The sequence below is a fragment of the Salmo salar genome, chromosome ssa05 (genome assembly GCF_905237065.1).
Source record: "Salmo salar chromosome ssa05, Ssal_v3.1, whole genome shotgun sequence".
Classification (NCBI taxonomy): domain Eukaryota; kingdom Metazoa; phylum Chordata; class Actinopteri; order Salmoniformes; family Salmonidae; genus Salmo; species Salmo salar.
In genome coordinates, this window is record NC_059446.1 from 62,615,101 (window position 1) to 62,629,295 (window position 14,195).

Sequence of the window (14,195 nt, forward strand, 5' to 3'; positions counted from 1 at the left end):
CATGTTACTGGTCAGGCCCTGAGCTATGAGGTGATGCGCACGGTGTCGAGGCCGAGCATTCACAGGCCGGTGTGCACGGTGCCAGCGTCCTGCATTTGCCAGGGGGAAGCGGGCATCCAGCCAGTAAGGGTGGTGCCAGTGCTGCGCTCGAGACCGCCAGTGCGCCTTCACGGCCCAGTGTATCCTGTTCCCGCTCCTCGCACTAGCCCTGAGGTGCGTGTATCCAGTCTGGCACCTCCACTACCAGCACCAAGCACCAGGCCTCCAGTGCGTCAGCCCAGTCCAACTCGTCCTGTTCCTGCTCCTCGCACTAGCCCTGAGGTGCGTGTTTCCAGTCTGGCACCTCCAAAGCCAGCACCACGCACCAGGCCTCCAGTGCGTCAGCCCAGTTCAGCACGTCCTGTTCCCGCTCCTCGCACTAGCCTTGGGGTGCATGTCTCCAGTCTGGTACCTCCAGTACCAGCCCCACGCACCAGGCCTCCAGTGCGTCAGCCCAGTCCAGCTCGTCCTACTCCTGCTCCTCGCACTAGCCCTGAGGTGCGTGTTTCCAGTCTGGCACCTCCAAAGCCAGCACTACGCACCAGGCCTCCAGTGCGTCAGCCCAGTTCAGCATGTCCTGTTCCCACTCCTCGCACTAGCCTTGGGGTGCGTGTCTCCAGTCTGGTACCTCCAGTACCAGCCCCACGCACCAGGCCTCCAGTGTGTCAGCCCAGTCCAGCTCATCCTACTCCTGCTCCTCGCACTAGCCCTGAGGTGCGTGTTTCCAGTCTGGCACTTCCAAAGCCAGCACCACACACCAGGCTTTCGTGCGCAGTCCTCATCCAGAGTGTCCGGCAACAGTGCCCCTTCCAGAGTGTCCGGCAACAGTGCCCCTTCCAGAGTGTCTGGCGACAGTGCCCCGTCCAGAGTGTCCGGCGACAGTGCCTTGTTCAGAGTGTCTGGCAACAGTGCCCCATCTAGAGCTTCCGGCGACAGTGCCCCGTAGAGAGACGGCCCACAGTCCGGAACCGAGAGAGACGGCCCACAGTCCGGAACCGAGAGAGACGGCCCACAGTCCGGAACCGAGAGAGACGGCCCACAGTCCGGAACCGAGAGAGACGGCCCACAGTCCGGAACCGAGAGAGACGGCCCACAGTCCGGAACCGAGTGAGACGGCCTACAGCCCGGAGCCGAGAGGGACGGCCTACAGTCCGGAACCGAGAGAGACGGCCTACAGTACGGAGCCGAGAGAATCGCCCTACAGTCCGGCGCTCCCAGAGTCGCCCTACAGTCCGGCGCTCCCAGAGTCGCCCTACAGTCCAGAATCGGCACAGCGAGAGTCGCCCTACAGTCCGGAATCGGCGCAGCGAGAGTCGACCTACAGTCCGGAATCGGTGCAGCGAGAGCCGCCCTACAGTCCGTAATCGGCGCAGCCAGAGACGAGCTTCAGCCCAAGGTCTACAGCGACGTGCTTCAGCCCGAGGTCTACAGCAAAGTGCTTCAGCCCGAGGTCAACAGCGATGCGCTTCAGCCTGAGGTATTCAGCGGGGGTGGACAGGTTAGATGGGTGACTAAGGCCAGAGCCTGAGCCACCTCCACAGTAGGAGGATTGGGGAGGGGGGGTGTAGCACGGGAACCGTCGGTGACGGTAGCCACCCTCCCTTCCCTCCCTTTAGTTGGGGGGTTTATTTTTGTGTTTATTTTTGTGTGAGGTGCATCCGGGGTCTGCACCTTTGGGGGGGGGGGGGGTACTGTCACGTCCTGACCAGTAAAGTGGTTATTTGTTATTATAGTTTGGTCAGGATGTGGCAGGGCGTATTTGTTTAGGTAGAGGGATGTTTGTTTAGAGTGTTCCGGGGATTTTGGTTATGTTCTATGTTAGTATATTTCTATGTTCTGGTCTAGTGTTTTTAGTTCTATATGGCTCTGACACATGCACAAGCACACCCAAACTCACACACTTTTGACAATTATCTTAAATATATAGTTTAGCTTTAGGATAGCCTATTGAACATGCACGCGTTTATCCCAGATAGCGCTAATAACACTCTAGGCATTGGAGCTGTGCAAGGAGAAGCCTGGAGAAACCTCAGAAACAGGCTGGCCAGATAAATCTCCCTTAATTGACCCTTAACTAAACCTCACCCCAGAATATTAGGCAACCAATCGCAGTGCTCCGTTGGATAGTGTTTTTTTCTCCAATTTATGCTTTGGCCACAAATACTGGTATAGGATGAGTCAACAACCTTATCTTGTTAAGAGTTAACAGAACATAAACTTTTAAAGTGAGATTTTCACTGGACAGTTACTTTAAAACACAATTTAAGATCATCCTAAGTGGTTTTCTCCAATGGTGGTTTGAACAGAGAGTTGTACTTCCTGGAAAATTGTTGCCCAAGTTTGCTAAGTAACGAAGGGGGCGTGGCTTAGCGAAGGGCCAATCGTTGTATAGTTTAACTATGAGCAAATATGGGACTGACCTTCACACAGGGGCAGAAATCCCGGGGGGGGACGGGGGGGACACGACTCCCCCATCCTGGGAAAAATATGATTTGTCCCCCCCCAATATATCACTGAAACATAACTATGTAATTTAAATCATATTAATAATACACAATGAAAGCAATTGTGCTGATTATAGACACTTAATAGCGCGTTTTTAAGTTTCAAAAGATTGCGAACCCCCCACCCTTTGCCTCACAATGGTTTGATCCACTGCCACTTCCTTAGTTGTCAAGGTAACAGAGGGGTCGTATCCACTGTCTGAAAGGCACTCAATGAACGTAACTGACGTGAGGTTAATCCAGTCAATCGCGCACACACACTAGCTGAATATGCAGAGCTAGCGCGCAAATATTAACTATTAAGCTAGCTAGTACCTATTCCATTTATGTGGCCTCGTCAAAGATGGAATCTTTGCTATCGTCAATTTATTCCAAGATCAGCATGCAGATGATGTAAGTTAGTGCTTCAAAGTCCCTGTGATAAGGTTAGCGATAAACTGAAGTCCAAACTGAACAGAACTACACTCTCTTCTACCATTGTCTTAAATATATTTAATGGTCTCGTTGCAAAAGCTAAATTGTCGCAAGGGAACTTGTATTTATTTATTTTATTTCACCTTTATTTAACCCGGGTAACACCACTGAAACAGAATTGGTGCTCGCTAGCTTTGCAAATTCAGCTATTGTTGGAAGCCAGCCAATATGAAACAAACTATTAAAATTACAAAAGGTTGCAGCATATGTTGTGTAAATGGTGAACTCATACAGCTGTCAACTCTTGTCATTTTAATCCGTTTCACATTTGCTAGCTACCTTTTAGATCGAAGCCCAAATAGAATGATAAAAGATAAGATGATAGAAGCCCATCTCCTACTGTAAATAACCTACACACTGTGTGTGTGTAGCCAGCCAGCCAGCCAGGTAGAGAAATGGCAGAAAAATAAAAGACGGACATCAGAGTATTTTTCAGTACACCAAAATGCAAAGTAAGAACCCTAGTAGCCTAATATCTCAAAGACTAGTTGATAAAATGTTCATAAGAAAGAAATGAAATTCTAATGGAAATGTTTCACAATGATGTCATTAGGCAGAGCAGGCAACAGATGGCACACAGACAGCAGAGTTGGGGACAGATATGCAGGGACAGACTGGCAGAGACAGGGAGTCTCAGGTAAGTTTGTTGAGTCTTTGTTTGGCAACATTATGAAAGGTTCTAAATTTTTTTGACTTGCAAAATAGGAACATAATTGGAAAATGCCATGGATACCCCCACTCTCAACTTAAACTGGTGACTGAACTAAGATTTGTTAAAGGGAATGGTATTGCTGTTGTGATTAGTTGTGTAGTTTTGGGTACCGGTAGTTAGGAGTACGGCAAACACCTTATTTCTTTGGTTCCTCAATATACATTTACCATATTACAATGTAGGCTATGTGTTACAGCACTACTTTTGGTGTCCCCCTCAGGAATTGCTCTTGAGAAAATTTCATGTAATTGTCCCCTCCAAAGTTGATATCAGATTTTCGCCCCTGCCTTCACAGAGACAGACCTCCAGAGGTGGGACCAAGTCATTGTTTAACAAGTCAGAAGTAAGTCTCAAGTCTTAGCACTCAAGTCCCAAGTCAAGACCGACAAGTCTCAAGTCCTAAACTTTAAGTTTCGAGTCCTAAACAAGTCATAATGTGCTCTTCACCAAATGTAATACCATTTCATATTTTTAACAAGAGTAATAGTTAGTATATTACATTTTCGCAAGTCATGAATGCTTTTAAAAATATAGATATTTATTACTTTCCATGGAAATACATGGGTTGCCATTAGAAAGTCCCATGCCCACCCCCCCCCCCACACCCCCCCCACATAGCGATCGACTATCGAGGATCACTATGGGGCGCAAGCTTAACACACACACACACACACACACACACACACACACACACACACACACACACACTCTCTCTCTGTGTGTGGTTACAGTAGGCTAACGTATGTCAATGGTTTTAGGAACAGCAATAACATCAGGCAGGATTTAGCTAGTTGGTGCTCAATCTTGGGTGCAATGAACACGTTCCCACACTGACTGATTGTGTGGAGGCTCATTGATTTAATGTTACGTTAGCCTACATGCTACACTAGCAAAGTTATAAATTATATAGCTGTCGGCTATGTTAGCCACGACTTACCGTTCTTTGTGCAGCTTCAAATGTCGAACAAAGTTGGAAGTTGTTGCGCCTCCGTCTGTAATCTTCTTCCCGCATGTTTTGCAAGTTGCAATCAGTTTTTTGTTGATACAGCGAAGTCTTTATATCCAAAAAGAATAATTTTGGATATCATCTTTCCAAATGCTCCATCTGAATTCACCCGCCGACGTTCCTCTGCACTGCCAAGCGCAACTTTTTATCTGCTGGCACAATTTGATTGGCTGCTGTCCGATACAAACTGTAATCTGTTAAATGAAGAGTTGATGCGCTGCACACTTTTTTTAATAGCATCATTTTTAATATTTGGGCTTGGGGGGATATCAAGTCAGGTCGAGTCAAAAGGCTCAAGTCCAAGTTAAGTCACGAGTCATTGGTGTTAAAGTCAAAGTCGAGTTGCAAGTCATCATATTTGTCACTCGACCTCTGGTCTACCTTAACAGACTCACACACACACACGTGCACACACACACACAGACAGAGGCGTCGGGCCAATATGCGCACCACAGATTTGTCCTGTTTAAACATTTTTAATAATATAGTTTCTCTGTAATACTACTAGCCACCTAGCAATTTTAGGTTCCCAATCTCATAACCTCATATCTAGCCACCAATAAGTTATTTCAGGCTATCAATCAAGTTAGTGTAGCTAGCTTGTCTAAATATCTTAGCTGGCACACCTGCTGGCAAGGTTTCACCCGGATTTGAGCAGAGATGCAGAGAAATATTTAGTTTCTTAAAAAAAGACTAACCAGTCAGACAGCTCAAGAGGTATGCTTAGATATTTTTTTTACATATAATTAAGTATAATGATTATGGTTCCAGATTACAGGAAACATCTGTTTCAGATGTTTGATAAATACCAAATTCTCCAACTTCAGACCCCCAGCCCGGACCATTACCAAGCCATCCTCAGACACTGTAATTTGTGTCCCCTCAATTTCTGGGCGCGGATGATGCCCCTGCACATACATCTCTAGGTGAATTTTCCTGGCCTGTTCTAATATAATCCTCCTAAATTATATCTGATGAATAACTTAACATTTAAATCACTGCACCAATTTGAGGGGAATTAATGAATTAGAGAATGAGCCAGAGTTTCTCCTTATTATCCCCAGCACATAACCTCTGGCTTGTCTGCTGAAAATCAGATTACTTTCCTGGAGTACTATTGCATTCTGGCCTGGATGTTGGCTCTGCACCCCACATGAATACGTCAATAGGGGAAACACTGAAGGAGATAAGTGTACAAATTAGGGCAGGTAATTGCCAGGGACCTCACGATACGATATTATCGCGATACTTAGGTGCGATGCGATACGTATTGTAATTCTCACGATTCTATATGCATTATGATTCGATACTTTGATTTGATTGTGATTTGACGTTCCAAACATATTATTCACTATATGTCTGCTGCAGAGAGACAAGAGAGAGCATGAGAAAACGTTTTATCAGTCATGGAAATAAAAGGGCTGAAAACATTGTCTCACTATTTCAAAAGAAGATGAGAACAATCTATAGGATGAAAAATACCAGCGGTACAGCCGACTAGCGCTAGCTAACGCTACCGAGCAACAAGAAAAGGGGGGGCAGTTACAAATCAATACTTGGAGTCAAAGTATCAATATAATATAGTCCAAAATAATATTGCGATATTTAACTGTATCGATAACCCCACCGCTAGTAAAAATGGCCAGAAAATGAGTGCCTCGCAAGTGTGTCTGGCCTAAGCATTCAGTGTGACCGGTCCTGGTGATCCCACCTGTACGAAGCTGAACTCCCTCCAGCTGAGAGAGTTAATGACGGAGGGAAGAGATGTGATTCCCAATAGGACGTACAGGCCAAATCCCAGAATTCCCAGGGACAAGTAGGAATCGTCATGCCAGGCCGTTGTGGTATCAAACATTGTGGTCCTGTTCTCTCTGATCTGGGGGAGAGAGACAGAGAGAGAGAGCAAGAGAGAGAAGAGAAAGAATGTGAGAAAGAGGAAGCGTGAGAGCAAGGGAGAGGCGTAATCCAGTATAATCAAAACCAGTGCCTGAATCCTGCTATATACTGTAGGTGTGTGTCCAATGTACAGATGTACTGTATGAGTTTAATATGACCAGTATTGTGTCACAGCAAAATAATCCTGCAGCAACAGGATTTTAACGTTTTGTCCATTTACACTTTTCCGCCAATGTAATGTTACTTGATTGGTGGCTAGGCTATTAGCTGGCCAAAATTAGGCTACATGAAAAGTGCAACACTGTTAAGACATGCTCCGGAACTTTGGTGTTTTTGAAACCTCCTGCATTGGGCTGGATGTCTCAATGTGTAGTTCATACATTCATAATCAATGAGCAAAATTACTTTCTTACCACAATTAGCCACGAAATACTTAGTTTGAAAGCGACTGTTTTCTTGAAGCTGTACAACGCCATTTTCCCTACATTTCCCCCATATGGGCCAGCCCCTTAGCAATTCGAGTTTTAGCCAAAGAGCTTCAGCCCCTCACATTTGAGTGACAGCTAGCAAGAGGCCTGCCCAGCATCATCCAATGAGGTTGCGTGGTGGGCCCAACGGCTCAGTGCCCACAGAGGAGAGAGAGAGAAACCAATGACGTGGTGCACATATCTGCACAAATGTAACATAGTACACGTTTTTGGGGACCACTTTTGGCTCATGAGTGCTACGTTCAGAACTACTAGCTAAAACGTATACAAAAGTTCAGGAGAATCTCTTTAATGTAACCATGTATTAGTGTGAATTTATGTAAATCTTGCGGCGCAGGAAAATTCTCAGCGACAACAAAGTGGTCAAATTAAGATCCTACATCTGTACACAATTTTGTCTACTCACTGTTCACTGTTTTGAAAGTGTTTCATTTGGCGTTACAGCTAGGTAGCTGTTCTTACCAGAGAGACAGTGTGTTCAGTGACCCAGAACATCACAGAGTACCTGAGAACAAAATCAATACTTGCTTTACTAAAAACTAAAGGAAGATACATGCACTGTGTGTGTGTGTGCATGCGTGTGCATTTGAGTGTGTGCTCCACTGACCGTATGGGTATGATCAGTGTATAGAGCACGTGCAGAAAGGCGAACCCCAGCGACAGTAGACCCAGCTGTTTCCTGCACAGCATCCAGCGATCCAGCCAATTAGGGAAGCGCCTGATGTTAAACATACATAAACACTTATAATCAACATAAATACATATGCAACCTCGTGTGAACATACATGCATGCAAACACACACACACACACAGAGGTCTGACCTGTACTTGGTGCCTCTGTAGAGCTGCAGGAAGGAAGCAAGGACACCAGGCAGGTAACAGAGAGACAGCATGATCAGAGACACGATGGGACACACCTGGAGAGAACACACACACATCATAAACAGCTGGTAACACACACAGAAACAAACAGAACACAAACACTCAGAGGGCCTGTGGGCCAGTACCTGGTTGGCCAGTGAGACCATGATTCTGAAGGAGATGTCTTTGCCCTGGGTGACGTATGCATAGATGACGTATCTGATCAGCAGGTAGAAGAAGAAGGCAGCACTGAGGCCAATGGCGATGCGCAGGGGGTGCCTCCACTGGGGGAACAGCTGTAGGGGGAAGTCCTCCAGCTCCCGGGCCACTGAGATAGAGCCCCGGTCCAGGGCACTGAAACCCAGCTTGGTGGCTACCGCTATCACCGCCTGCTTGGCCTCCACACTTTCCCCGCAGATATACACCTAACATATATTTATGCACATACAGTGGGGTCCGAAATCAGTGATAAAGATGAGCAAAAATGCCTGTATAAAATAAATCATTCAAACACTGAGCTATATTGTATTCTCCAAAAAAATGGGAAATTATAATATTTTGTACTAATACAATTCCTGAGAGAAAGATATTTTGTTTAACAAGTAATAAAAAAAAATCAAAAAGTTATGGGTCAAAATTATTGACACCCCTGTTATCAATACTTTTCAATAGCTCACTTTGCGAGGATAACAACACTGAGCCTTTTTCGAAAATGATAGAAAAATGCAAATGACTGGAGTTTGCTAAACGGCATTGGTACTTGGATTGGGACAGGCGCTTTTGTCAGATGACATGACAATAGACCTCCTTGACCGAGCATGCCAGTTGTGGATTTGGCGTTGAAAAACAGAAGCATATACAGAAAGTACTTACATTTACATTTTAGGCATTTAGCAGACACTCTTATCCAGAGCAATTGGGGTTAAGCGCCTCGCTCAAGGGCACATCAACAGATTTTTCACCTAGTCAGCTTGGGGATTCAAACCAGCAACCTCTCTGTTACTGGCCTAATGCTCTTAACCACTAGGCTACCTGCCACCCCATACCCTAATTTTAAATATTGTGGATCTTTGATGTTATGGGGCTATTTCATCCTCGAGCCCTTGTTAAGGTCAACGGCATAATTAACTTAACCCAGTACCTTGACATTTTAGCAAAAAACCTGGTTGCCTCTGCCAGGATGTTGGAACTTGTCATCAAGTGGATCTTCCAGCGAGACAATGACCCCCAAACACTAATAAAAATCCACAAAGAAATGGTTAATTGGCCCAAAAGAATTGCTCTGAATGTTTTCTCCAACTCATAAAACACGTTAGAAAAAGGCTCAGTGTCTTTATCCTCACAAGGGGAAGGTGCTAGAGTATTGAAAACAGGGGTGAATTTGCATTGAATATAGCTCAGTCATTGAATTATTTATTTTCAACAGTCGTTGTTGCAATTTTTTTTGCTCAAAGGTCCCAATAAATATTGATCGGTTGGTATTTGTACTAATTTAACTAACTGTTGTGGTTTATATTTGGCGGCAAAACAAATAAAAAATGTTTTGTTTCTTGTCAAATAACTCAAATATTATTTGGTTTTCTGAGAGCTGAATTTGAATATCAAAGAAAAGTATTGCCTTTGAAAACTCTATATTCAACTACCCAAAGTATTTGAAAAGTTGGTATATTCAAATAAAATACAAAATAAAATAAAATTTCCCAGGTCTGGTTTGTGTGTGTCACCTTGTGTGTGTGTGCATGCTTCTCTCTACAGAGGATGCACAATACCGGTTTCTAGTTCCAGAATGAAGATGTTCTTATTTAGCACAGAGGGGAGAAAGTAAAATCAACATGCTGACAGTAAAAATGTATAGTGCCTTCAAAAAGTATTCCACCCCTTGACTTTCTCCCCATTTTGTTATGTTACAACCTGCATTTGTCATGGATTAAATTGAGATTATGTGTCACTGGCCTACACACAATACCGCATAATAATGTCAAACTGGAATTATGTTTTTAGAAATTGTAAAAAATGTATACAAAATGAAAAGCTAAAATGTGTTGAGTCAATAAATTATGGCAAGCCTTAACAAGTTTAGGAGTAAAAATGAGCTAAACAATTCACATAATAAATTGCATGAACTCACTCTCTGTGCATTAATAATGTTTAACATGATTTTTGAATGAGTACCTCATCTCTGTACCACACACTTATTATCTGTAAGGTCCCTCAGTCAAGTTCAGTAGAGGAGGAATAATGGTCTGGGGATGTTTTCATGGTTCGGGCTAAGGCTACAGCATACAATGACATTCTAGATGATTCTGTGCTTCCAACATTATGACAACCGTTTGGGGAAGGCCCTTTGCTGTTTCAGCATGACAATGCCCCAGTGCACAAAGTGAGGTCCATACAGAAATGGTTTGTCGAGATCGGTGTGGAAGAACTGGCCTGCACAGAGCCCTGACCTCAACCCCATGGAACACCTTTGGGATAATTTGGAACGCTGACTGCAAGCCAAGCCTAAATGTCCAACATCAGTGCTCAACCTCACTAATGCTATTGTGGCTGAATGAAAGTAGGTCCCTGCAGCAATGTTTCAACATCTGGTGGAAAGCCTTCCCAGAAGAGTGGAGGCTGTTATAGCAGCAAAGGGTAGACCAACTCCATATTAATCCCCATAATTTTGGAATGAGATGTTCAATGAGCAGGTGTCCACATACTTTTGGTCATGTAGTGTACAGCATATAGACTTGAAACTAGTAGCCAATTGGTTTCATGGGCATGGCTTGAACCTCGGTGTGTACCTGTCTGTTGGCATCTGAAGGTCCATTCTGCAGACTCCAGGCAGACAGGGTGTTGAAGCCTTTAACCACCTCAGCTCCAGGAACCAGACTGTTCAGGTACATATAACCACATTTACATAATATCAACATATAAAAACGTCCCTAATTAACAAAAAAACATACATAATATCAACAGATACTATATAGCTCTCACCTTTGCAGGTACTCTGCATTGGCCTCTGGGTACTGATTCTTTCTCAGGTTTTTACTGAGGTCCACCAACACCTGCAATTCGACATGGCATCAAATACACTGATTCATACAATATATTGGCCAAATACACTGGAATATACATTCTATTGGCTAAATACACTGGAACATAGAATATATTTGCTAAATACACTGGGACACAGAATATATTGGCTAAATACGCTGGGACATACATTATGTTAGCCAAATATTTTTGAGTTGGGCATCTCCGGCGCGGCCCACGCTTGGATTGCGTCCTACCTGACAGGTCGCTCCTACCAGGTGGCGTGGCGAGAATCTGTCTCCGCACCATGCGCTCTCACCACTGGTGTCCCCCAGGGCTCTGTTCTAGGCCCTCTCCTATTCTCGCTATACACCAAGTCACTTGGCTCTGTCATATCCTCACATGGTCTCTCCTATCATTGCTATGCAGACGACACACAATTAATCTTCTCCTTTCCCCCTTCTGATAACCAGGCGGCGAATCGCATCTCTGCATGTCTGTCAGACATATCAGTGTGGATGACGGATCACCACCTCAAGCTGAACCTCGGCAAGACGGAGCTGCTCTTCCTCCCGGGGAAGGACTGCCCGTTCCATGATCTCGCCATCACGGTTGACAACTCCCTTGTGTCCTCCTCCCAGAGTGCTAAGAACCTTGGCGTGATCCTGGACAACACCCTGTCGTTCTCCACTAACATCAAGGCGGTGACCCGATCCTGTAGGTTCATGCTCTACAACATTCGCAGAGTACGACCCTGCCTCACACAGGAAGCGGCGCAGGTCCTAATCCAGGCACTTGTCATCTCCCGTCTGGATTACTGCAACTCGCTGTTGGCTGGGCTCCCTGCCTGTGCCATTAAACCCCTACAACTCATCCAGAACGCCGCAGCCCGTCTGGTGTTCATCCTTCCCAAGTTCTCTCACGTCACCCCGCTCCTCCGCTCTCTCCACTGGCTTCCAGTTGAAGCTCGCATCCGCTACAAGACCATGGTGATTGCCTACGGAGCTGTGAAGGGAACGGCACCTCCATACCTTCAGGCTCTGATCAGGCCCTACACCCAAACAAGGGCACTGCGTTCATCCACCTCTGGCCTGCTGGCCCCCCTACCTCTGAGGAAGCACAGTTCCCACTCAGCCCAGTCAAAACTGTTTGCTGCTCTGGCACCCCAATGGTGGAACAAGCTCCCTCACGACGCCAGGACAGCGGAGTCCATCACCACCTTCCGGAGACACCTGAAACCCCACCTCTTTAAGGAATACCTAGGATAGGATAAAGTAATCCTTCTAACCCCCCCCCCTTAAAAGATTTAGATGCACTATTGTAAAGTGGTTGTTCCACTGGATATCATAAGGTGAATGCACCAATTTGTAAGTCGCTCTGGATAAGAGCGTCTGCTAAATGACTTAAATGTAAATGTAAATGTAAAATATACAGTTACATGCTGACAAAACAGATATTCATACATATAGCAGAAGTAATAATACATATATGCTACCTTCCCCTTAAACTGATTGGCCAGTGGTACCAGGAAGTCGTAGTGTTCTCTCTGGACAGCGATGAAGATTAGATGGGCTGACTGGGCAGCTGCAGCATGACCCAGGACCTGCATATACATCATCAACATATTGATACACACTTAAACACAAATACAGTATATTAACATATAGTCATTCAAACATAAAAAAAATATATTGAAATACATTTACAACACAGTAAAAACACATATTCACATTTAACATATCACCACATAAAACCAGATCTACTTTATTTTGTACCTGTTCTCCGTGGGGTAGGCGGCTGCTGCTGTGGGGCCGTCGGCTGCCGAACACCACACCGTACCCCGGATGCAGCAGACGCAGGCACAGAGAGCGCCCCAGATCCCCCGTCCCAATCACACATACCCTCTCACTCTCAGGTAGGGCAGGGACAGCCTCCATCATCGGAGACAGTGACACACACTCACTTTTCTCCTCACTCCTCTCCTGACCCGTCATGCCTGAACAGAGACAGGCAAAGATCACCTCGAGTCGTAGATAGAATAAACAGAAAATGTCAAAGAGTCCAAAGAGTTTAAAATACCTTCCTGAAGTTGCAATCACAGAAAAACCTGTTCACCGGACATGCTACCTGTCCCAGACCTGCTGTTTTCAACTCTCCAGAGACAGCAGGAGCGGTAGAGATACTCTCAATGATCGCTATGAAAAGCCAACTGACATTTACTCCTGAGGTTCTGACCTGTTGCACCCTCGACAACTACTATGATTATTATTATTTGACCATGCTGGTCATTTATGAACATTTGAACATCTTTGCCATGTTCTGTTATAATCTCCACCCGGCACAGCCAGAAGAGGACTGGCCACCCCTCATAGCCTGGTTCCTCTCTAGGTTTCTTCCTAGGTTTAGGCTTTTCTAGGGAGTTTTTCCTAGCCACCGTGCTTCTACACCTGCATTGCTTGCTGTTTGAGGTTTTAGGCTGGGTTTCTGTACAGCACTTTGAGATATCAGCTGATGTAAGAAGGGCTTTATAAATACATTTGATTTGATTTGAAGTATTCCTCATCAATCTACACACAATACCACATAATGACAAAGTGAAATGTATTCAAAATAAAAACACAGACATAACTTATTTACATAAGTATTCAGACCCTTTGCTATGAAAATCTAATTTGAGCTCCTGTTTCCATTGATCATCCTTGAGATGTTTCTACAACTTGGAGTCCACCTGTGGTAAACTCAATTGATTGGTCATGATTTGGATTGGACAGATGGAAGCCACTCTTCAGCAAAAGGAACATGACAGCCCGTTTGGAGTGTGTCAAAAGACACCTAAAGACTCTTAGACCATGAGAAACAAGATTTTCTGGTCTGATGAAACCAAGATTAAACTCTTTGGCTTGAATGCCAAGCGTCACGTCTGGAGGAAATCTAGCACGATCCCTACGGTGAAGCATGGTGGAGGTGGCATCATGCTGTGGGGATGTTTTTCAGTGCCAGAGACTGGGAGACTAGTCAGGATCGAGGGAAAGATGAATGGATCAAAGTACAGAGAAATCCTTGATGAACACCTGCTCCAGAGCGCTCAGGACCTTCCAACAGGAAAATGACCCTAAGCACACAGCCAAGACAATGCAGGAGTGGCTTCGGGACAAGTCTCTGAATGTCATTGAGTCGCCCAGCCAGAACCCGGACTT

General features: G+C 45.1%; 1 protein-coding gene across 1 annotated transcript; it reads right to left on the reverse strand.

The window, feature by feature from the left end:
• Positions 1 to 6,189: 6,189 nt before the first annotated feature.
• LOC106605425 (metalloreductase STEAP4) lies at positions 6,190 to 12,992 on the reverse strand. The gene is made up of 9 exons (XM_014201067.2): positions 12,774 to 12,992; positions 12,494 to 12,601; positions 10,960 to 11,030; positions 10,767 to 10,854; positions 8,127 to 8,405; positions 7,942 to 8,036; positions 7,727 to 7,837; positions 7,582 to 7,624; positions 6,190 to 6,611 (listed from the first exon to the last, which is right to left on the reverse strand). The coding sequence occupies exons 1-9, from the start codon at positions 12,990 to 12,992 to the stop codon at positions 6,411 to 6,413; spliced, it is 1,215 nt and encodes a 404-aa protein (XP_014056542.1). The 3' UTR covers positions 6,190 to 6,410.
• Positions 12,993 to 14,195: the final 1,203 nt, after the last annotated feature.

Excerpts from the sequence above, each read along its gene's own strand:
- LOC106605425 (XM_014201067.2), bottom strand. The coding sequence starts at position 12,992 with ATGACGGGTCAGGAGAGGAGTGAGGAGAAAAGTGAGTGTGTGTCACTG. Across the intron at positions 10,855-10,959 it reads AATGCAGAGTACCTGCAAAG|TCTGGTTCCTGGAGCTGAGG; the intron begins GTGAGAGCTATA and ends GTACCTGAACAG. Across the intron at positions 8,406-10,766 it reads CTTCAGATGCCAACAGACAG|GTGTATATCTGCGGGGAAAG; the intron begins GTACACACCGAG and ends AATATATGTTAG.